This window comes from Lactuca serriola, chromosome 4 (genome assembly GCF_051521515.1).
Source record: "Lactuca serriola cultivar US96UC23 chromosome 4, Lser_US96UC23_V15, whole genome shotgun sequence".
NCBI lineage: Eukaryota > Viridiplantae > Streptophyta > Magnoliopsida > Asterales > Asteraceae > Lactuca > Lactuca serriola.
In genome coordinates this window covers 112,185,149-112,207,621 of record NC_136411.1, presented here as the reverse complement: position 1 = coordinate 112,207,621, position 22,473 = coordinate 112,185,149, and the positions used below count along the sequence as shown (strand labels likewise).

The 22,473-nt window shown below is 33.3% G+C and overlaps 2 protein-coding genes across 3 annotated transcripts; one reads left to right on the top strand and one right to left on the bottom strand.

The window, feature by feature from the left end:
• The first annotated feature begins 8,552 nt into the window (after positions 1–8,552).
• LOC145102339 (Pentatricopeptide repeat (PPR-like) superfamily protein) lies at positions 8,553–10,721 on the top strand. The gene has a single exon (XM_079039724.1). The coding sequence runs from the start codon at positions 8,562–8,564 to the stop codon at positions 10,653–10,655; it is 2,094 nt and encodes a 697-aa protein (XP_078895850.1). The 5' UTR covers positions 8,553–8,561; the 3' UTR covers positions 10,656–10,721.
• Positions 10,722–10,885: 164 nt separating this feature from the next.
• LOC145102340 (peroxisome biogenesis protein 22-like) lies at positions 10,886–15,084 on the bottom strand. 2 transcript variants are annotated; one of them, XM_079039725.1, is made up of 9 exons: positions 14,812–15,084; positions 14,622–14,751; positions 13,383–13,592; positions 13,237–13,284; positions 12,707–12,763; positions 11,988–12,089; positions 11,504–11,569; positions 11,327–11,428; positions 10,886–11,142 (listed from the first exon to the last, which is right to left on the bottom strand). In XM_079039725.1, the coding sequence occupies exons 2-9, from the start codon at positions 14,730–14,732 to the stop codon at positions 11,041–11,043; spliced, it is 798 nt and encodes a 265-aa protein (XP_078895851.1). In that variant the 5' UTR covers positions 14,733–14,751; positions 14,812–15,084; the 3' UTR covers positions 10,886–11,040. The 2 variants fall into 2 exon arrangements, with proteins under 2 accessions (XP_078895851.1, XP_078895852.1); XM_079039726.1 differs by lacking the exon at positions 14,622–14,751 and having other exon boundaries at positions 14,812–15,083.
• Between the last annotated feature and the right edge of the window lie 7,389 nt (positions 15,085–22,473).

Here is a 22,473-nt window from a genome sequence, read left to right as displayed (position 1 = left end):
AAGAACGTGAAAAACGGAGCTCATACGGGAAAGTTACGGAATCTAGAAGATTGAAGCCAGAATTACGCCCAGCGTAATTCAAGAGTACGCCCAGCGTACTCAGGTGCAGAGTCAAGTCCCATCGGCTGCAAGCTCTACGCCTAGCTAGACCCGAGCCGTAAGCCATGACGCAAAGTTATGCCCAGCGTAACCGAAGTACGCCCAGCGTACTCCGGTGGTACGCCCAGCGTACTCACGCCTTTAGCCTTATAAATAGAGGGCATGAACTCCAGATTTTGGCACACCTTCCTCAAACTCTCACTCACTTTCACACACTTGCAAGCACCAGAGGCCATCCCGACACCCTTGATTTCCGCACCTGAGCCCCCGACGAAGGTTCTACGCTACCGAGATCCCCGAGAAGCTCGAAGACACAGCTTTCCGCAGTTGAAGTTCTGCTCGACTCTAGTCTCACTCTCTTCAAATTGAACAAGTGAGTTCATACCCCTACTTTTCAAGTCTTTTCATGTTTTAGGGGGGGGGGGGGATACAAGTATAATACAAGAAAACGTATCGTTTTATATAAATACAACACCTATCTTATTACTATTTGATACCAACATCTTACTTTACGTATAAAGTTTAGTATTTCATCAAGTTATTTTCACCAAATGGAACATACTTTCTGAAAGACCATAATGGGTATAGTTTGCGAGTTATTCACACATTCTTACATATACATCTTGAAAACCGAAATACTTTCACCTAAAGTGAAATAAAGACTTTCTTATCGTAAATCTATTTATACTAAGTGATGTGAGATATTCAACTTCAACGTACTCTTAAGTATGCATTTCAAGTCCTGTATTATAAGCCATAATCTCTTGAATGGAGAGCGTGATACTTGTGTATAGATCTATACGAGATTGACAACCCCGCACCTAAACTGTTAGCTACAGTTAGACCGGCAGGTCTGGGGTGACAAATGTCATAACACTACAACACCTGAAGAATATTGTTACAGGCAGTCTGTGTCAATAGTATGGTTATAAGACTCACACGAAAGTTTAAAAACAAGTTTGATTTACGAGACTCATGTATGCATTCGGTATTTACGTTATTTTGAATACAAAATTTATCTTTATCATTTAAGTACGAGAGATACTAACGCCCTCCAACTTTGGGAACTTTTCAAACTATATGTGGAAAATATTGGATTTTTTGGAAAATACGTTCATCTATTTTTCTTCCAAAAAGACATACTTTTTCAGTACAAAAACACTTATGAACTCACTAACTTTATTGTTGACACTTTTTCGAAACCACTTGTATTTCTCAGGGAATCAGTAATACAGGTAACTACCAGCTTTTGAAGGAGGAACGCTAAGGCAATTATTATCAAACATTTTAAATCATCATATTGTAATTTTCTTTTAGAAACATGTATAACACAAAAATGTACGCTTTTATTATATATATGATGGTTGTATTACTTTCTTTACGATATTCAATTGTATAATACTACGTGAAGTCATCCACCCCCGAATGTTTCCGCCATTCTGGTTTGGGGGTGTGACATGACTGTTTTCTCCAAAATGTTTTTGATTTGCCTATTTGAAACCTCTGCTTGCCCATTGGTTTGGGGTGATAGGTTGTTGAGACTTTATGAGTCACCCCATACTTCTTCAAAATGGCTTCAAGAATCCGGTTGCAAAAATGAGTCCCACAATCACTTATGAGAGCCTTTGGAGTACCAAACCGGGAGAAAATCGATGCCTTAAGAAAATCCGCCACAAGTTTGGAATCATTAGTACGGGTGGCTTTGGCCTCCACCCATTTTGACACATAGTCCACCACCAACAAGATATATGGACAACCAAAAGAGGGCGGAAATGGTCCCATAAAGTCAATACCCCATACATCAAAGATCTCACTTACTAAAATGGGAGTAAGGGGCATTTGATTCCTAGAGCTTAAGGACCCGGATCTTTGGCACTTATCATAATGTGCACATAACACATAAGAATCGTGAAAAATGTAGGCCAACAGAATCCGCTATCTAAGACTTTTCTAGTTGTCCTTTGGGGTCCAAAATGACCTCCACAAGCATAGGAATGACAAAAGTTAAGGATAGATTGTACCTCTTTTTGCTCAACACACCTTCGGATCATTTGGTCTGCACAATACTTCCAAAGGTAAGGCTCATCCCATACATATTGGTTGGCCTCCTTCTTGATTTTGTCCTTTTGCCAACGTGTGGACTCCGGGGGAAACTGATTTGTGACCAAATAGTTGACAATATCTGCATACCATGGGGCTTCCTTGATAACGAACAAGTGCTCATCTGGGAATGTGTCACAGATTGGTGTGGTGTCTGCAGGTGGCACAATACGACTAAGATGATCAACAACCAAATTCCTTTTCCTACTTTTATCTTTGATTTTTATATCGAACTCTTGCAAAAGCAACATCCACCGGATTAACCTTGGCTTCGAATATTTCTTGAGTAGTAAATGCTTTATATCTACATGGTCCGAATTGATAATCAATTTGGTTCCGAGGAGGTATTGTCGGAATTTCTCCAATGCAAAGACAATAGCTAACAACTCATTCTCTGTTGTGGTATAGTTGCTCTATGCACTATCAAGAGTCTTTAATCCACCTTCCAAGCTTAAAAACACACAAATATGGAGAGAAAATGCGTTTTAGGGTTTCTGGACTCAAAAGGGGTGTAAGGGAGGCTAAGGGGGCTAATGACCCTTTAAATAGGGTGCAAAACCCCGAAAATTAGGGTTTCATCATCCAGCTCCAACTCGTCAAGTCATGCCTCCGACTCGGCGAGTTATTCACTTAAACACGTGGCCAAAAACGTTCCTACTCGACGAATCAGGGCATCCAACTCGTTGAGTAGACCTTTTAATATGAAAATAAAGCTATAAAATTATTAACTGAGAGTCGGGGTGTTACACCAACACACCAGAGCATTTCACTCTGATAATTATGGGTCGGGGTAATCCAGCCCAATGGTTGTGGACCGGAGGGTAATCCTGTCCGATGACTGTGGACCCAACATGCGTTTGTATATGTTCTATTGTATGGGGTATTTTGGGGAAACTCACTAAGTTGTGGCTTACAATTTAAGTTTTATGTTTCAGGTACTTCCGATGATTGGGGCAAGGCGAAGGTGTGATTATAGACATCCTTCAGTGATATGTTTTGGAGATTTTATGATACTCTGATTTTGAGATATTTGTATTTGATACTTGGTTTTTATGACTTGGGTTTTTATTGAAATAATGATTTTACTTAAATTGAAAAATGAAAAAAATGTAGTGATTTTTGGGATGTTACTAAGACGAACATGAGGCCAACTTCGATTTTAATTTTGAGTTTCAGGTGAGGTTGGATTTGATTCTATTTTTATTTTGAGTTTTAGCTTAGGTTAGATTTTAGGTTTTGATTTTGTTTTTCAGATTAGTTGTTAGGTTTAGTTTTCGGTTTCAGATTCCGACAAAGGTAGGCGACAGGGACGGCTTGCCAGAAAAGAAAATCATTGTTGGTGTTCTTAAGGCGGAGGGGGAGAACGAAGGTAGGGGATAGTGGTTTGTGTGCTTATGGAGAAATTTTTTTTTTTTTTAAATTAAAAAAGAATAAAAGAATAAAAGAAAACAAAAAAAATATTAAGGGCAAATTAGTCCTTTTATGTCCAAAGGGACTAAGTGTGCAAGAAAAAAACAAACCCAAGTATGGTCCAAGTTGATTTTTGAAAATAGAGAGTAATCGTGCGTTTTGACATATGTCCAAGGGATGAATTGTGTAATTTACCCTATGTTTTATATCAATAATAATAATAATAAGTTATTTGATTAAAAAAAAATACATAAAGGCATTATAGTCTTTTCATATTTTTTTTTCATGCCCACTATCCATTTTTTTCTTTTATGTAATTGCTCCTATAGTATCTTTTCGTGGATTATATTTCACTTTAAGTTCTTTCATATTTTACTTGTTTGACATCTACCATCATCCTCATAGATTCAGACATGCTACAAGCCTTGAGCTTATTGATGGGGGTTGAATGATGACTAGATTTGAGAATGAATTAACTAGTCGGAAGACATTCAAAAAATGGATTTGATGTAACATATGTTATGAACGGTTTTCGCTCTCAAATATGTTATAATTTAAACATGTTTAAAACATAATTTTATAAGTAGAAGTAAAGATATTTTTTTTAATATTGAAATTTAGTTTATATATGATTACACTTTAGGTTTGATATTTATTTAATCTTATTAACTAACTTATAATCATTATTAGAAAGAAACTGAAAAGTCATGAGAGTTTCAAATGAATGTGGTGAAAACAAAAATGCATGGGAGTTTCAAATAAATGTGGTGAAAGAAAAAATGTTTCCTTTATAATATAGTATGATATGATATGATATGATGATATGATATATATATATATATATATATATATATATATATATATATATATATATATATATATATATATATATATATATAATGGCGTAGCCACATAGAGGCAAAGGTGGGGCTTGGCCCACACCATAAAAAGTATATATATATATATATATATATATATATATATATATATATATATATATATATGTTAAATAAAAGGAATTAATTCATCTCATTCAAAACTTCAGATCCCATATCTGGCTCATACTTTGTAAATTATTTGGCATACCCTAATTCAAAACTTTAGATCCCATATCTCGTTCATACATTGTAAATTTTTTGGCCTACCCTAAAATAAAATCATGGCTACGCCACTATGTATATATATATATATATATATATATATATATATATATATATATATATATATATATATCATCCTATCCTATCCTATCATATCATATCATATTATAAAGGAAGCATTTTTTCTTTCACCAAATTCATTTAAAACTTCCATGTATTTTTCCTTTCACCACATTCATTTGAAACTCCCATGACTTTTCAATTTCTTTCTAATAATGATTATAAGTTGGTTAATAAGATTAAATAAATATCAAACCTAAAGTTTAATCATATATAAACTAAATTTCAATATTAAAAAATATCTTTACTTCTACTTATAAAGTTATGTTTTTTAACTTTTAACATATTATACTTAATTTATTAGTTTTAATATATTGTTGGATGCAAACCATTATCATTTTAAAGCTACAACTTTTGAACAATTTGTATAAAATATTTAAATTAAAAAGTTAAAAAAAAATACCTTTATAAGTAGAAGTAAAAACATTCTTTTAATATTGAAATTTAGTTTATATATGATTACACTTTAGGTTTGATATTTATTTAATCATATTAACCAACTTATAATCATTGTTAGAAGGAAATTGAAAAGTCATGAGAGTTTTGAATGAATTTGGTGAAAGGAAAAATACATGGAAGTTTCAAATGAATGTGGTGAAAGAAAAAATGTTTCCTTTATAATATAGAAGCATTTTTTCTTTCACCACATTCATTTGAAACTTCCATGTATTTTTCCTTTCACCACATTCATTATTAAAATACATGCATTTTTTCTTTCACCACATTCATTTGAAACTTCCACGCATTTTTCCTTTCACCACATTCATTTGAAACTCTCATGACTTTTCAATTTCTTTCTAATAATGATTATAAATTGGTTAATAAGATTAAATAAATATGAAACCTAAAGTGTAATCATATATAAACTAAATTTCAATATTAAAAAAATATCTTTACTTCTACTTATAAAGTTATGTTTTTAAAACTTTTAACATATTGTACTTAATTTATTAGTTTTAATATATTGTTGGATGCAAACCATTATCATTTTAAAGCTACAACTTTTGAACAATTTGTATAAAATATTTAAATTATAAATTTAAATATAACATTACAGGACCAGCTTAAATATAAATTTTAGTTTAACTTTAAAAACCCAAATAATATTTTGTAAATAATTACAAGTGATAAATTTTCTGATAATGATTATAATTTGGTTAATAAGGTTAAATAAATATCTAACCTAAAGTGTAATAATAAATAAACTAAATTTCAATATTAAAATAATATATTTACTTCTATTTATAAAGGTATGTCTTTAACTTTTAAAATATTATACTTAATTTATTAGATTTAATATGTTGTTTTATGTAAACCACTATCAATTTAAAGCTACAACTTTTGAACAGTTTGGACAAAATACTTAAACTGTTAATTTAAATATAACATTACAGTGTTAACTTAAATATAAATTTCAGTTCCATTTAAAAAACCAAATGAATATTTTGTGAATAGTTAAAAGCAATAATTTGTAGTGCTAAATGCAAAAACTAAATTATAATATCAATTTAACTAAAATATTTCCTAAAGATATTTGTATAATCGATAAAAGTTTTCATATAAGTAGCTTAAAATAACTTACAATAACAATAGTTAAAAATAACTCTATATAAAGGATTATACTATTACCTTTAAAATCAAAAGACAATGTCTGATGTTTTAAATAACTATAATGATAGAAATTAAAACGTTAAGAAAATAAATTAAAAAAAAACTAATTAACGATAACAAAAACTATAAATAACATTAATCCATATATTATATTTAATTTTATTCATGAGTAACTCGCGGGTAGAAGTCATTCAAACAGTTGGGATTGTACAGTTATAATAGATGTACATATTATCATATAATTCAAAATAACCAATATAGTTATTATATCAAATTTAACAACAGCGTTATTGTTATATTTAAAAAAAAAACATATATTTGTAAAGATTTCAACTATATAGGTTTTTCTACATAACGCGCAGGCATTCGCCTAGTACTATATTATACAGGAAACATTTTTTCTTTCACTACATTCATTTGAAACTCCCATGCATTTTCCTTTCACCACATTCATTTGAAACTCCCATGACTTTTCAATTTTTTTCTAATAATGATTATAAGTTGGCCAAAATAGTATCTTTACTTTTACTTATAAAGTTATGTCTTTAACTTTTAATATATTATATATAATTTATTAGTTTTAATATGTAAACCATTATCATTTTAAAATTACAATTTTTGATCAGTTTGAATAGATACTTACATTATTAATTTAAATATAGGGTCAACTTAAATATAAATTTTAATTCGACTTAAATAACCTAAAAAATAGTTAAAAGTGATAAATTGTAGTGTCTTTCTAATAATGATTATAAGTTGGTTAATAAGGTTAAATAAATATCAAACCTAAAGTGTAATCATAAATAAACTAAATTTCAATATTGAAACAATATATATACTTATATTTACAAAGTTATGTTTTTAACTTTTAACATATTATAATTAATTTATTAGATTTAATATGTTGTTGTATGTAAACCATCATCAGTTTAAAACTACAACTTTGGAACAGTTTAGATAAAAATACTTAAATTCTTAATTTAAAACATTATATGATGAATTTAAATATAAATTTCAATGTCATTTAAAAAACCCAAAGAATATTTTGTGAATAATTAAAAGTGATAAATTGTAGTGCTAAATGCAAAAACGAAATTGTAATCTCAATTTAATTACAATATTTCCTAAAGATATTTTTATAATCATTAAAAGTTTTAAAAAAAGTAGCTTAAAGTAACTTACAATAACAATAGTTAAAAATAACTCTATATAAATGATTATATTGTTACCTTTAAATACAAAAAAAAATGTTTGACTTTTAAATAATTTCATAGAAATTAAAACGTTAAGAAAATAAATTTTAAAAAATTAAATAACAATAACATCTATAAATAACATTAAACCATATATTATATTTAATTTTTTTCATGACTAATCCGCGGGTAAAGGTCATAATCAATATATTATATCAACTTAGTATACGAATTAGTATATCAAATTTAACAACAACGTTATTATTATATTTCAGAAAACAAAGATTTTTAAAGATTTCAATTATATAAGTGTTTTTGCATAACGGCGAACGTGCGAAAATTCGCCTAGTGTGTGTGTGTGTATATATATATATATATATATATATATATATATATATATATATATATATATAATGAATTAATTGAGATTTAGATGGATGATAATGTAATAATAAAGTGGTACGTGGATGTAAAATTATCGATGGAAGTTTGGTAGTTCAATTAATAACAATGTCAGATGAGTGTTGATTTATTTATAAACTCAACTGTTAAATTATATTTTTTTATAAAAAAAAAATATTACTAAAAGCCGAAAATTAGATTTACAACGTTAAATTGATAACAAAAAAAATATATATATAAAAAAAATAGTGGTTTAACTATAGAATCCGAAATTCAAAATAATACTTGGAATATATGTTTTTAGAAAAAATGGTTATTTATATATAAAAAAAATGTCATTTTTGTTAACATGTTTATAATGGTCAAATCTTTATTCAAAGAATTGAATTTTTTTTTTTTTTTTTTGATTTCTAGAATTTACAAGTATAACTAAACAGAAATTCATTTTTATTCCAGATTGAGTCTATAGTAAAATAGTAATCAACTATAACTACGAGGTTCATTCAGTAAAAACGAGAAACAACATATGTTTATGTATGGGATAGGTCTGCTTGAATGTACCCAAATGGAAGGCCTCTGTAACCTCTTCTTACCTTCTTCTACAACCGTTCATCTCCACCATTTCCTGGCGAACCCTCTAAGCAACCAGAATCACCCCAGTTTCAAAATCAAATCTTCAACAGTCTCTCCTCAATCTCAATCTCAAACACCCACAAGGAAAAAACACCGAGATTTCGATGAAAAATATATATTCCCGTCATCGATACCAATCCACACCAAGAACCCTATTGCCATTTATAAAGATATTCAAAGATTCGCCAAGCAAAACAAGCTCAAAGAGGCTCTAAGTATATTGGATTACTTGGAAAAACGTGGTGTTCCTGTAAACCCAACTACATTCTCCGAACTCATCGCGGCAGTTGTTCGAGTGAAGTCGTTATCCATCGGGAAAGTGATTCACACTCATATCCGTATCAATGGGCTTGAAAATAACGAGTTCTTACGAACTAAGCTTGTTAATATGTACACCTCATGTGGGTCGGTTGAAGATGCTCACCGCCTGTTCGACGAAATGCCAACATCAAGTGTCTACCCATGGAACGCTTTGCTCAGGGGCAATGTGGTTGTGGGTGGTAAGAACCATCATAAAATCCTCGAAACATTTTCACGAATGCGGGAATTGGGCATCGAATTGAATGTTTACACATTCTCCTGTTTGCTCAAAAGTTTGGGTGGATCTTCGGCCCTTTATCAAGGTTTAAAGACTCATGGACTATTAATCAAGAACGGATTCATAGACGATTCCATTGTAACCACTTGTTTGATCGATATGTACTTCAAATGTCATAAAATTAAACTCGCCCGCCAACTATTCGAAGAAATGTGCGAAGATCACCGTGATGTGGTCTTATGGGGAGCTATGATCGCGGGTTTTGCACACAATCGGCTTCAAATCGAAGCCCTAGATCACTTCCGTTTGATGCTAAAAGAACAAATAGCTCCAAATTCTGTTACTTTAACCACAATCCTCCCCGTAATTGGTGAAATTTCATCCCGAAAACTCGGTCAAGAAGTACACGCCTACATAATCAAGACAAAAGAGTACTCAAAACAATTGCCTATCCAATCCGGTTTAATCGATATGTACTCCAAATGCGGTGATTTGGGGTCGGGAAGAACGGTTTTCTACAATTCAAACGAACGGAACACGATCTCGTGGACTGCACTCATGTCCGGTTACGCTGCAAACAACCGGTTCGACATGGCTTTGAAATCAATCGTTTGGATGCAACAAGAACGGTTCAAGCCCGATGTTGTAACCATCAACACCGTCATTCCTGTTTGTGAAAAGCTCAAAGCTTTAAAATCGGGTAAAGAAATCCATTGTTTTGCAATCAAGAACAATTTCGTTAAACAAATCGGTGTCACCACATCATTAATGATGATGTACTCGAAATGTGGTGTTCATAATTACTCCATTAGACTTTTCGATCATCTCGAGAGAAGAAACGTGATCTCATGGACGGTTATGATCGAATCGTATATGGAATCGAAGCGATTCGATGACGCGATTAGGGTTTTCCGATCAATGGCGGTATCCAAACACCGCCCGGATTCGGTGGCGGTTTCGAGAATTTTTAGGGTTTGCAGTGAACTACGGGCGGTGAAACTCGGGAAGGAGTTACACGGACATGTTTTGAAGAAAAACTTTGATTCGATTCCGTTTGTTTGTTCTGAGATTATGAAGTTTTACGGTGTTTGCGGTGAAATTTCTGATGCGATTAGGGTTTTTGAGGGGGTTCCGGTGAAGGGTTCGATGACTTGGACTGCAGTCATCGAGGCGTACGGATATGCTTCTTGTTATCAAGAAGCGGTTGGTATTTTTAACGAGATGATGACCCGCGGGTTTTTGCCAAACCGGTTTACTTTTAAGGCGGTTTTGTGGATTTGTGAAAGAGGTGGATTAGTGGATGATGCTTTACGGGTTTTTCGGTTGATGACTCGGAGATATAAAGTTGAAGCAACCGAAGAAGATTACTCGAGCATTATTAGGGTTTTGAAGAATTCGGGTCGAACCGATGAAGCTGAAAGGTTTAGTCGATTGAGGGCATCTTTGTAATTGTAATCAAGTTAAATGTAAAAACAACTTAATTTCAATATACTTTTTCTTATGAACTCATTGTAATTTGAAAAGTCTAGCCAATTACTTTCCTTATTATAGTGGTAAAAATTGTTTTTGGATTATTCAATACCGATAATACAAAGTACTTACATTTCACTATCAATATTTTATTTGTTACATATAGCTATTATCAATAAAAAGAAATACAAGTGTGTTGCTATTATGGGTAAAGAAATGTAAGTAGTGTTATTTATAGAAATTTAAGCAAAACTACTGCACATACATCATCATCATCATCCATCACGACTGTGGGTATACATCGGATCTTATAAGAGACTGAAAAAAAAAGTACATATTTGCATCGTTGACTTATTCAAGAAAGTCAAACCCCAAAGAACTGTTCCAAAGATGAAGAAGTGAAAACATTTGGAGCAATTTGCTCGGTTTTAAGTGGTGAAATGTGGAGTTGACATTTGATGAACCTCTGCCATAAAACGAAAACACCAAAAACAAAATCAACCATGTTAGAAAATAAATAAATAAAAAATTACCCAATTATAGCATTGCGTTCACAATTTTTTTCATTAAAACATTGTATTTTGTATTGTACTTTTAATTTGCTTCTTATAACAAAAAATGTATAAACATAAATATAAATATAAACATACCGCCAATTGAGAAGAAATTTCGCGGTTTGAGTCTATATGCCAATCGGGCTCCAATTGTCTAACGAAAGAAGTCCGCCCAACTTCTTTGCTACAAAACAGAACCTGCAATTTCATATTATATTATATTTATATTTATATTTATATTATAATTCATTAAAATAGTATTTAACAATTTACCTTGTCTTTAATCAAGCCACCTGATGTAAAAATGCCCGCATTTTCCAATGCAGTTAAAACCCTTTTCTGCAAACACAATTACTTTATGAAAAAATAGACAATAGTACATACTGAAGTGTTGTTTCTTTTCCTTTATTACTTAACGACTTAACAGAGAAAGTCATGGAAATGAGGCTTTCCCCCATTAAGTCCTGACTTTTTTTTTTTTTTACAAAATTTGCCCTCATTTATTTTAATCTTCCATTTCCCCAAAGTATGACACCATTTTCTCAAGTTTTCTACGGTTATTTTCGACGTTGAGGATGAGGAGGGCATTGACGTCTTTTGCACAAATGAGAGATTGAGAAAATTATAATCGATGTTCACAACAGAGAGATCAATACATCTCTTTGGGTTGGACAAAAAGTAGTAATTTTGTCCCATTGAGATCAGTCATGGTCAAAGTCAAAGTAAAAAAAAAAGTGGGTAAGATAGATGATCATACTTCGGTTTCATCATCTAAAACGGTTTCCATGAGATAAAGGTCACAAAACTTTGTCATCTCCAATACAACTTCCAAAACCGAAGATCTCACAGTTGCTTGATTCTACAATAATATACAAATACAATGAAAGCATAAATCACATGACTTGATCTTGAGATTGAAATATGTATGAAAAATAATAAGGATTAGTTTTTTTCATTTTTGTTTATGCAAACAATGAAACAAACTGGTTTTTTTGAACAAAATATGCAACCATGCTTCACTCTAGGACCAAAATATGCAAAATTGAAACATGGTTGCTTAATCATGTCTAAAAAGTAAACACTTTGTTGCATTAATTAGTAAAAGTGTGAAAAGTTGTTGCATGAGCCCATTTTTAATTTTATTAGTATATGACCATTTAAAATGAGATAATAAACAAAATCAACTTATTAGGTATACGAGTCAAAAAATTTGTCTATAAAATTGTTAATAATAATTTTTCTCAAGATACAAAATTATTTTACCTAAATATCAATATGATAAATTAACTGGTTGCATAGTCCGTGTCGAAAACCACTTTGTTGTAAAAATTGGTATAAAGGTGAAACATTGTTGCATAAATACGCATTTAATTCAAAAAAAGAAAAATATATAAAACATGGTTTGCATAAACAAACATTTAACCCCCAAAAAAAACAAAAAAAAAAAAATTATAAAAAATGAATCACAGTCACGACCTGAAGCTCCTCTGGAGTACTTTCCTCAAGTATAATGCCAAGCAACCGACACGTTACCTTCACCAAAATCAACCAAACATTTATATTTTATATGATAACATAAAAATTAAGTGTCTACAATACAACTATTTTACATTTATATAAATAAAAACTCCCCGTTTTATCGATCTAGCCACTTATTTTTTTTTGTAGCGACTAAAACTAAACCATTACACTTTTTCTTACCATTTTTCCTGGTTACACGGTTTGATTTCAGGAAAAATTAAAGAAAAACACAGCATACGTTTCCCATTTTATCAATTTAACCACTAAACTATTATTGTAACAAACTAACAATCATAAAAAAAGGTAAATAGTTCAGTGGCTATATCAATAAAATGGTGAAAGTGCAATTGCTTTTCTAAATTTTTCCCTACAGTAAATACAAAACTTATTCAATATATATATATATATATATATATATATATATATATATATATATATATATATATATATATATATGTGTGTGTGTGTGTGTGTGTGTGTGATACCTTCCTTCCATCATTTAATCTTTGTCTAACTATTTGTCCCAAAGTAGGCTGCAAAAACAAGTAGAATAAATTATAAGTAACCCAAAACCAAAAGAATTAAAACTAAGATTTTTATAGAAAAAAAAAAAAAAAAAAGTTAAAATTACCTTTACAGGTTGAAAAAGGTCATCGATTACAGTTTGAGTTGATGAAGGCAAGAGATTTGAATTTGGTTGAGTATCGACTTGAGAAGAAGGCTGAGGTTGAGGTTGAGGTTTAGGTTGTCTCCCATGGGGCCCACTAGGTGCTAAGAGTAGCCTCCATGTAAAAATTATAGTACAAACAACAGCCACTAAAGCCCAAACAGATCTTAAATCCTGCAATTCATTTTATTTTATTTTTTTTGCTTAAAAAAGAGTTTAGAGTGCAGATGATATGATCACAAAACATGCACACAATACAAGAAGTAGGATTATTTGAGATTGGATAATTTATTTTCCAAAAGTAACAATTGAAACTTCAGAGTTTTAATGTTATATGCCTCATAAGATAATCATACCAAAATAAGTCCTGAGATTTAAGTATCTTGTACAAAAATAGAAATTGCCAAAAATGGTCAAAAATATTTTTTTTTCGTTGCCAATATAGTAGATTTAGGGCTCGAACGTGCTATTTACTATTTAGTGTGCCATGAGTTACATTTTGATAGTGTAAAATAAGAAGTTCAGGTTACTTAATACTTAATAGTACCTATTTATTGGTAATTATTTAGGTGAATTAGATCAACAGCTAAAGAAAAGATGAATCCATGTTGATTTACAAAATTGGATGCATGCTAAAATGATGATTTACAAAATCTATGTGTGAAATATTGAGTGATCCAATCCCCTAAAGTTGATGCCATATGTTATCCTATGCATGATGTCTAAGAGAGTAAGGATTCCTAGTGTTTCTTTGGTGAAATATCAAGAAAACCTACATATCAAGGAAAATCTCAATCTCTGGTTAGAAAAATCTACTCAAAGATAGCATTTTACTTTCAATTTCTTTTCTTGTTAGAACATTGAAAAAGCTACCCGATTATAACAATGAAAATTGCTTTGTATTTCTATGGCATTGCTATAATTGGGTAGTTTGTTTTCAAAGTACAATGTTGTAATAGGACGAAATAGAGGCAGGATGTTATGATAAACGAATATATTGAAGTTTGTTGCAATCGATAACTATGATAATGAGAAGTGATCACTAGAGGTGAACATGGTGTTGAGATTGCAATACCAACAGTTGTTTTATCATGGTTCGAACTGTGAGCATAACACCATGGAATCACATGTTTATGGGAATTGGGGCGTAGAATATGTTACTACTAATGTTGCTCTTGATCAAAGTGCATAACCTAAACCAACCTTTCCAATTTCGATTATCTTCACAAACCTCAAATTCTCATCAGCATGGAACCATAGGGAAAACCCCAATTCGGATTTCACATTTTCACCACAAATTACGATAAAAATCATAGAGGCAGTAAGATCAAGCCTGCGAAAATGGGAAACTCAAATAACAAGAAACTTGCAAAAATGAAAATGAAATTAGCACCTGGGTATCTAATATTTCGGACATTCTGGCGGATAGAAAAGCCCCAATTCTCTTGATCAGCTGTGAAACATCGTCCTTCGTGTAATCATCCATGTCTGTATGTATTGCAATTAGTTAATCTTATTCGAGCGCTCACCTTAAAGAAAAAAAAATCAAGCAGTTTTCTAGACTTTCATTAGTTTGTGTATCATTCAAGGGAGAGAAAACGAGTGTTTGAAGTTGAAAGAGACGGAAAGAGTAGAAAACAGATCTTGGCGTCAAGGAAGGGGTGTTGATTAAAGTCAGGCTCTTAAATTCGCGAGTTTGTTTTTACTTTTTAGAAAAAAGGTATCACAAAATTAGCTTAGGAGGAAGCTTCTTAACAAAATAACCATTTTTTTTTACCATCAATTATATGAGATTCACGATAAAATTTATAACTCTAAAAAAATGTCCCTAATTTGAAGATATATTTAGATACTTATTTTTTTTTTTATATCTAAAACGCATTTTAGTATTATTATTATTTTTAAAACTTTAGCTCTTTACATTATGAAATTTCATTTGCAATTACTTTTAAACAATTAACAAAAATTTTAGACAAAATTGTGAATTTGGCCCATGTGGTATGTCAAAAATTGAGACGTCTGTCCAAAATGTTTTGAAATTGTATCGGTGGTCCAAAATAAGGTTTTTGTTGCGTTTTTTGTTCATTTCATAATTGAGTGTGTTTGAAATGACATGTTTGCCCTTTCTATTTATTTTTTCCTTTTTTATTTATTTTAATTTATTTAATTAAAATAAAACAAAAATCAAAATATAAACCCCACCCAACCCACGTCCCTCTTCCTATTCTCACTCTCTATATTTTTCATCGGAAATCACCGCCTATTCCCGAAACCACCACTGTTGGAAACCACTGTCGTCGGAAATCGTCACCGCCGTCAGAACGCTTCAGACATGCATTCCCCTCCCCCATCTCTTTCTCTCTCTCTCTCTCTCTCTATCTATCTATCTCTATCTCTCTCTCTCTCTCACACACACAAACGACTCTACAAACGGCTCAGGTGAACAACTCTAGATGACGAAAACCACCACCTTTGTTGGAATCCTCAGTCTATGGAAGCTCCAGAAATCGTCGGAACCCTCAAACTAATGAAGACGGAGATAACGACGACGTTAAAAACAACACGTCTTTGTTGCCGTCTTTCTAGATTTACTCTTCGTCTTTACAAACTCTATCTCTGACTCTGTTTATGAAAGGGATAAGCAAAACGTAAGAGACGAAGTTACCGCCGATGTTGCCCTTACAAACCTTATCTTCAATTTCTGTGTCACAATCACCTCTGCAAACCCTAGCTCTGATCTCATCTAGATCTTGGAGGCGCCGACATTGCCGAAGAAGGAAAAAGAGAGTCGAACAACAGATCTGTAAATATATGCAAACCCTTGCTCCGTGCTGAGGTGGCAACGTCTTCATCTGCTCCGATATTAGGTGGCGACGTAGATCTGAGAAAGGGGGAAACCGTTTGAAACCATTATGGTCGTCTGCTAGAATCGGGCATGAGAAGGATGAGGGTTTCCAGATATGGAAATTTGAATTTTTAGTGTTTTTGTTCTGAAGATCTGGAAAATTTAGTTCATGGTTCTAGGGTTTTGATTTTGCACCTGAATCAAATAGGACATGAGCAGTCATACCATTGACCAAGAAGGTCCCTATACATAATCAGATAAAACATAAGCATAAATAACGACAACAAAATAGAATAAAGAAGGGAATCATACCAGTGACCACATTCGGTGTTGAACACGCCTCATCCGTTATCAGTTGGAATGCCCGAATCTTCACCACAGGTGACTTCGCCTTGCCCTGGCGGCCATCGGTGATCTTCAAAGTGGATGGTGTTGGCGCCTCCACTGCTCCTCCTGTCAGTCTTGGACAACTAACCTTTTTATGGCCGGTCTAATTGCAATGAAAGCAAATTAGTGAACCCCATGGGCAGTCCATACTCATATGACTAGTCTGTCCACATCTGAAACAACTCGAACCCACTGCTCGACATGCTCCACTGTGCGGCTTGCCGCACTTGACGTAACGGCTCCGACCCTGCTGGCCCCTAGTGTGAGAATCAGAAGTCTTGGGCCTCTTTGCCTGGGCCATAACTGTCTATACCAGCTCCGGCTTGCGCTTTGTCCAAAGCTTCAACTCAATCTCCCATTCTCGGGCCCTCATAATCATATCATTCAGGGTCTTGCACCCCGAAAAAGCTCATAAACTCTTTAATCTCATCCTTTAGCATGTCATAGTACCTCGTGTTCTTTATCCCCTCATCTGTAGCATACTATGGAACCAACAGAGTCCTCTTATAGAACTTAGAGATGATCTCCGCCACGGTCTTAGTATTCTGGAGAAGGTCATGAAACTTCTTCACCAGCTGTTGCGCCTCAATCGTTGGTGCAAACTCCTTTGAAATCTCGTAACAAACTCCTCCCAAGTCATGGCCACCACCTCCTTAGATCCCAGTGCACAACTGACCTCCTCTCACCAGTCGCGGGCTCGGTCTCTTAGAAGCTAGGAAGCAAACCCCACATTCACCCATTCAGGGCAGAAGCTTGTTCGTTGAGCATTCTCCATGTCAGCGATCCACCGACGACTAGCAATGGGGTTCTTAGCCCCAAAGAACTCCGGAGCTCCACATGCCTTGAACTCCCGAAAACAAGGGAATTCATGCTCCTATCTGTCCTGCAACGATCTCTTCTCGAAGGACCCCGAATCGCTCATCTAGAAGCTCCATACCCCCTCCTTAATGGTACCGAAAATCACAGGGGTGGCCTCCATGATACCGCAAGTGATCTATGATGATATAAACTCGCGTAACCGCTCATATATTGGTTCGACATCAGCGCCAAAACCAGTTCCGGAAGCTCCTCCTCGAGTAGACACTATACTCAACTGAAATACAAACATACAAACGATTAGCATAATACCGATGAGACTTCCACTCTACAGGCCCATTAGATTTTCCAAGATTGTCTTTTCCTTGAGTACAAATCCTGTGTTTTCAGTAGTACGAGCCCAATACGACTTTCCACACCCATCTGCATTTTCCTCAAGAACCATCCCGAATACTCTAAGTCACCATATTGAATACATACACACCATCCCTATGATAAACAGCATACATATCTCACTATGTCATTTCCTAAGCTCTCCTAGGAATTCTCAACTCATCTGCCCTGCAATACTGAGAACCTCAACCAACACTAGTGGTTGCCTTATGCATGTAAGTTGTACAAAAAATGGGATCAAATAGACTGTCGAATAATGATTCTACCCTTAAGTTCATAACCAACCAAGGAATAGGAAATGAGGTTAAATTGATCATTCTAGAGCTGTATGAACCTAATCGTATACAACTTTTAAAGCATACACTTAGCAATTAACTGAGACGATATCAATTCCAAGTAACACATAACTGTTGGGTTTTGAGCATTCTAACACTCCTATGGTGTACATGCAACCCTATAAACCTTGGATCTATGTTTTCTCTATTATACATGCAAATAAGAACTTTCCAAGGCTTTAATCCTAACTAGCATATTATGAAGCTCTTATACTACAAAGTACTAGTTAGATGACATACCTTTTGATGTAGCTTGATGTCTTCAAGCTTTAAGAGCTTAGCCCCAATAGTGTGGAAGCCTCAAGTGGAATCACAAATCACCACAAACCTTGGAAACTTGAGAGAATAGTAGCACATAAGTAGAAATCGGCCACACCTTGTATTACACATACACTAGTGCCATTTTAGGTGCCAAGTACTCCTTTATATAGTGTGGTGGATTAGGGTTACATCCATGTAAACCCTAATACCCATGTCTTTTTATTTCCATGAGATCCATGGGTTAATCTCCATGGATTATCCATGGACTTACCAGGGCCGGTCCAAAGGTTTTAGTTGCCCTGGGCGAAAAAACTTAACAATGCCCCAATACTTGTATTAAATCTATATCATAGTTAACTTTAGAAATTTCAAAAAGTTCACTAAGTTTCCCTATAACGTAATTGATTCTAAAATAACGAGTCAAACAAAACTAGTAATTGTGAAGCAGGAAAACGAAATGCATATACATTAAACTATTAAACTATGAACAACACCTCAAATGTTATTATCTTAAAAGTCAATATAATAATAAAAATAGAAAACAAAAATGTCAATGTGTTCATCAAGTTGTATTATACTCTTTCAAAAAAAATGTAATATAATCTCAAAACTGGAAAAAAGGAATTTTGTCAGCAACAAAACACTGCTAGAATTGTAGCAACACCCAATTAAGGCAATCAACTTCAATGGCATAATCAACTTCAAGGGCATAATAGTCCAACTAATCCCTTTAATATGCTTTGAAACTAAACTCAACGTGACTTTAAATTGACAATATTAACTAAATACACTTCTATGATGCAGAGGCTATAGCATCATGAGCTGAATCGTCCGGAAAATTTCAATGACGTACAGGGTAGACACCTTTAAAATCCAAGCCAAACCAAACCAAACCAAACTTGGCAAATATTACACCGCAACTGAGTAAAATTCCAAAAGCATAAAACATAACACCAGATAAGAAGAATTGACATCTAGAAAAGCTAATCAACAAATTAAGAATCGGGGAATTACATAGCAATAGGGGCACGATCATCCATAATAAGAGCCATACAGGAGAATACTTCCATTCCAAATATGATGAGTTCCAGATCGTAGAGAAGAGAGTCACAGAAATCAGAACTGGAAAGGGTATCCAGAAAATGAGTATAAAAAGAGGAGAATTTAGAGAAATCGAGAGACGAGATAGGAAAGTTTATAGAAATTGTGGTTCTTGTTTTCTTGACAGAAATCGGTTGCTTATTCGAATAAGAGCCAATCGATTCCTCATCTTCTGCATCTGGCATTTCGATTTTCTAGGTGACGATTGGGAAGACGGAAACCTAAACCAGACTCCATGAATTGAAGCGAGTAAGCGTCTAAGCGACACAGACCAGAGATGTTGAACTCATTTGGGCCGAAAACTTATAGTATTAACACGATGGACTAAACTTATGCCCTCACATTTCTACTGCCCTGGGCCGCTGCCCAACTCGCCCGGGTATTGGGCCGGCCCTGGGACTTACCATGCAAGCCTAGCCCATTCCAAATAAGCATTAGCCCACACTATATAAATACTTGAGCCCATATTTAATTAGTCATACTTATGATCACTAAATTAATTCCAAATTAATTTAAGATCAATACTAATTAAATAATATGATTTCATATTAATATATTAGAACTTATTATATATTAATAAATCATAACTTATACTATACTTACAATATTATCCATATAAATTGTTCGGGTGAAGTGTAACCCAAATGGACCATGCCGGGTCGGGTCAAGTACATACCAAATATAGTTATGGACTTAGACATTAATCCAACAGTCTCCCACTTGGATAAGTCTAAAACTATTATTGAGTATGACTTCAAAACCTAACTGGCAATCGTAGCTCTTAAAGCCGTTGTCGAACTCTGATCTTTTTCAATGACTTTTCCATTAGATAAGGGATCATATATTCCTCCATTCTAGATATCATATAGACTGAGACATGGATTATAAATCATTCTCTCTGTCCACTTGTTGTTTCCCGATTTCCGATTTATGACGACTGACTAATTAAACAAATCAAATCAATCTTGGCTTGGCCAAGCACTCACATGTGTCATCACTAAATCATCGAGGGGCCCACATATATCACTTTTATCCCGAAGGTAAAAGGAATGGATAAACTTCAACTCATATGGCTTGTTCTACTACTTGTTGAATCATACACAAAGGCACGTTTTATAACATCGAGTTACCAATGCGTTTTCGTGCAATCAATGTATAACCAACTCATAGTAACAACTCATATCTCTAGGTTTGAAGAATATAAGATATTATCGTCTCATGATCACTCATGATAAAATCCATGAAGTGATTCCAATGAGCGCGGGTTGAATCCAATACTTAGAACTTATGAGCACTCATGAGTGTTGTAGCACCACCTTGTCCAACATCTTAGACCTCTACAAGCCCAACCTATGACAGTCTTGATTCATATCTACTTCCAACATATGACCGACTGTGGATGGTTTGAATAACTTAGTCATTCAGGAAGAACGACCTAGTTATTTTGGAAGTCAAAACATGCAAAATGAAACACACGAATAATTGAATCCAATATGGTCTCAGAACTTATGAATATAAATAAAACACCTTTTATTTATCACCATATGATTACACATTATTCATTGCATACTATTTCAGCTATCAAATTTATTCTTGAATTAAAAAACACTAGTTGTCCCATGCTCCGAGCATGTACACTATGTTTTTCTAAACAATAGCTTTGCCATACACCAAGTATGCACTCTATGTTTGTCTATGATACTTTAATTGAACATAATTTCAATGATTCTCTTTTCACACTCCCAAATCCTTGTCTTAAATGTAAGAATTCCAAATTCCTATCATTTATCGAAATCTGTTTATATTTTAAACTTATATGCACTGTTCCTCTTGTAATGATTATGCACAAAGCCACAAAGACTTGGCAACAATCATTACAGAGTATTCCAATGGAGACCTACTCCATGGACGCAAAGCCTTATGTTCAAAGTATGCATTGCTTTGAACATGCTTCTTGCACTAAGTTTTTCTAATCTTACACATATTGCTTCCATCTATGGAGACAACTCTATATTCCCATTTTGACTACCACTTCTGAACAAGAGTTGCCTCTTTTCAGACTATGTCAATATGGTCCTTCCAATATTAACAGTATACTTCCAACTGTCCTTGAGCAACCAATCTTTGGTAAACCTTAGATTTTCCTCGACAATTGCTTAATCAATTTAGTCATCTCCAATTCTATACATTTTCCTCCTTAATGCCCCAAGGCATTTGGAAAATTCAGAAAGGATAAACATTATAGCATATGTAATCGATCTTGTACCCAAAGTAAATGCAACACGATTCATGATGTTTCACATAAAGACATGGTTCTAGACCAGTCTTTTGCCATAATAATTTTTGTTTGTCATATTCTCAAATGTTGACTATGAAAAGGGATGCCGTAATCATAATCGAATTTTGAGAACGCAATATATAGAATTTTCTTTAAGTTGAATCAATCCAACATGAAATTCATATATATATTCATGACTAAAGGTGATTAAAATCTCAATATAAACTCTTTAGAATGATTATAAACTCAATCTAATCTTTTTAGCATTTGAAATGAAGTATAATTTCCTCTCCCTTAATTATAGCAAACCAACGTTTTCAACCCCTGCAACCTCACGAATTGAAACTTTTGTTTTCTATAATTAACATTGCTAACTTGCAATTCTTATCATAATTATCATGCTCCCACTAACATGATGATTATTAGCATAACACTTATGCTCCCACTAGCTTTGACATATACCCAGAAATCAACTGGACTTCTAGAAATATATACTTTATTGAATTTCTTACCAAAGTTCAGATTTCTGATACTAGATTGCTTTCATAAGACTTTATCAAAATCATACACCTCTCTTAGATAGCTCACAGGTGTGTCTAAACAGTTATGAAGAGAGATGTCGTAATCATAATGTTTAGA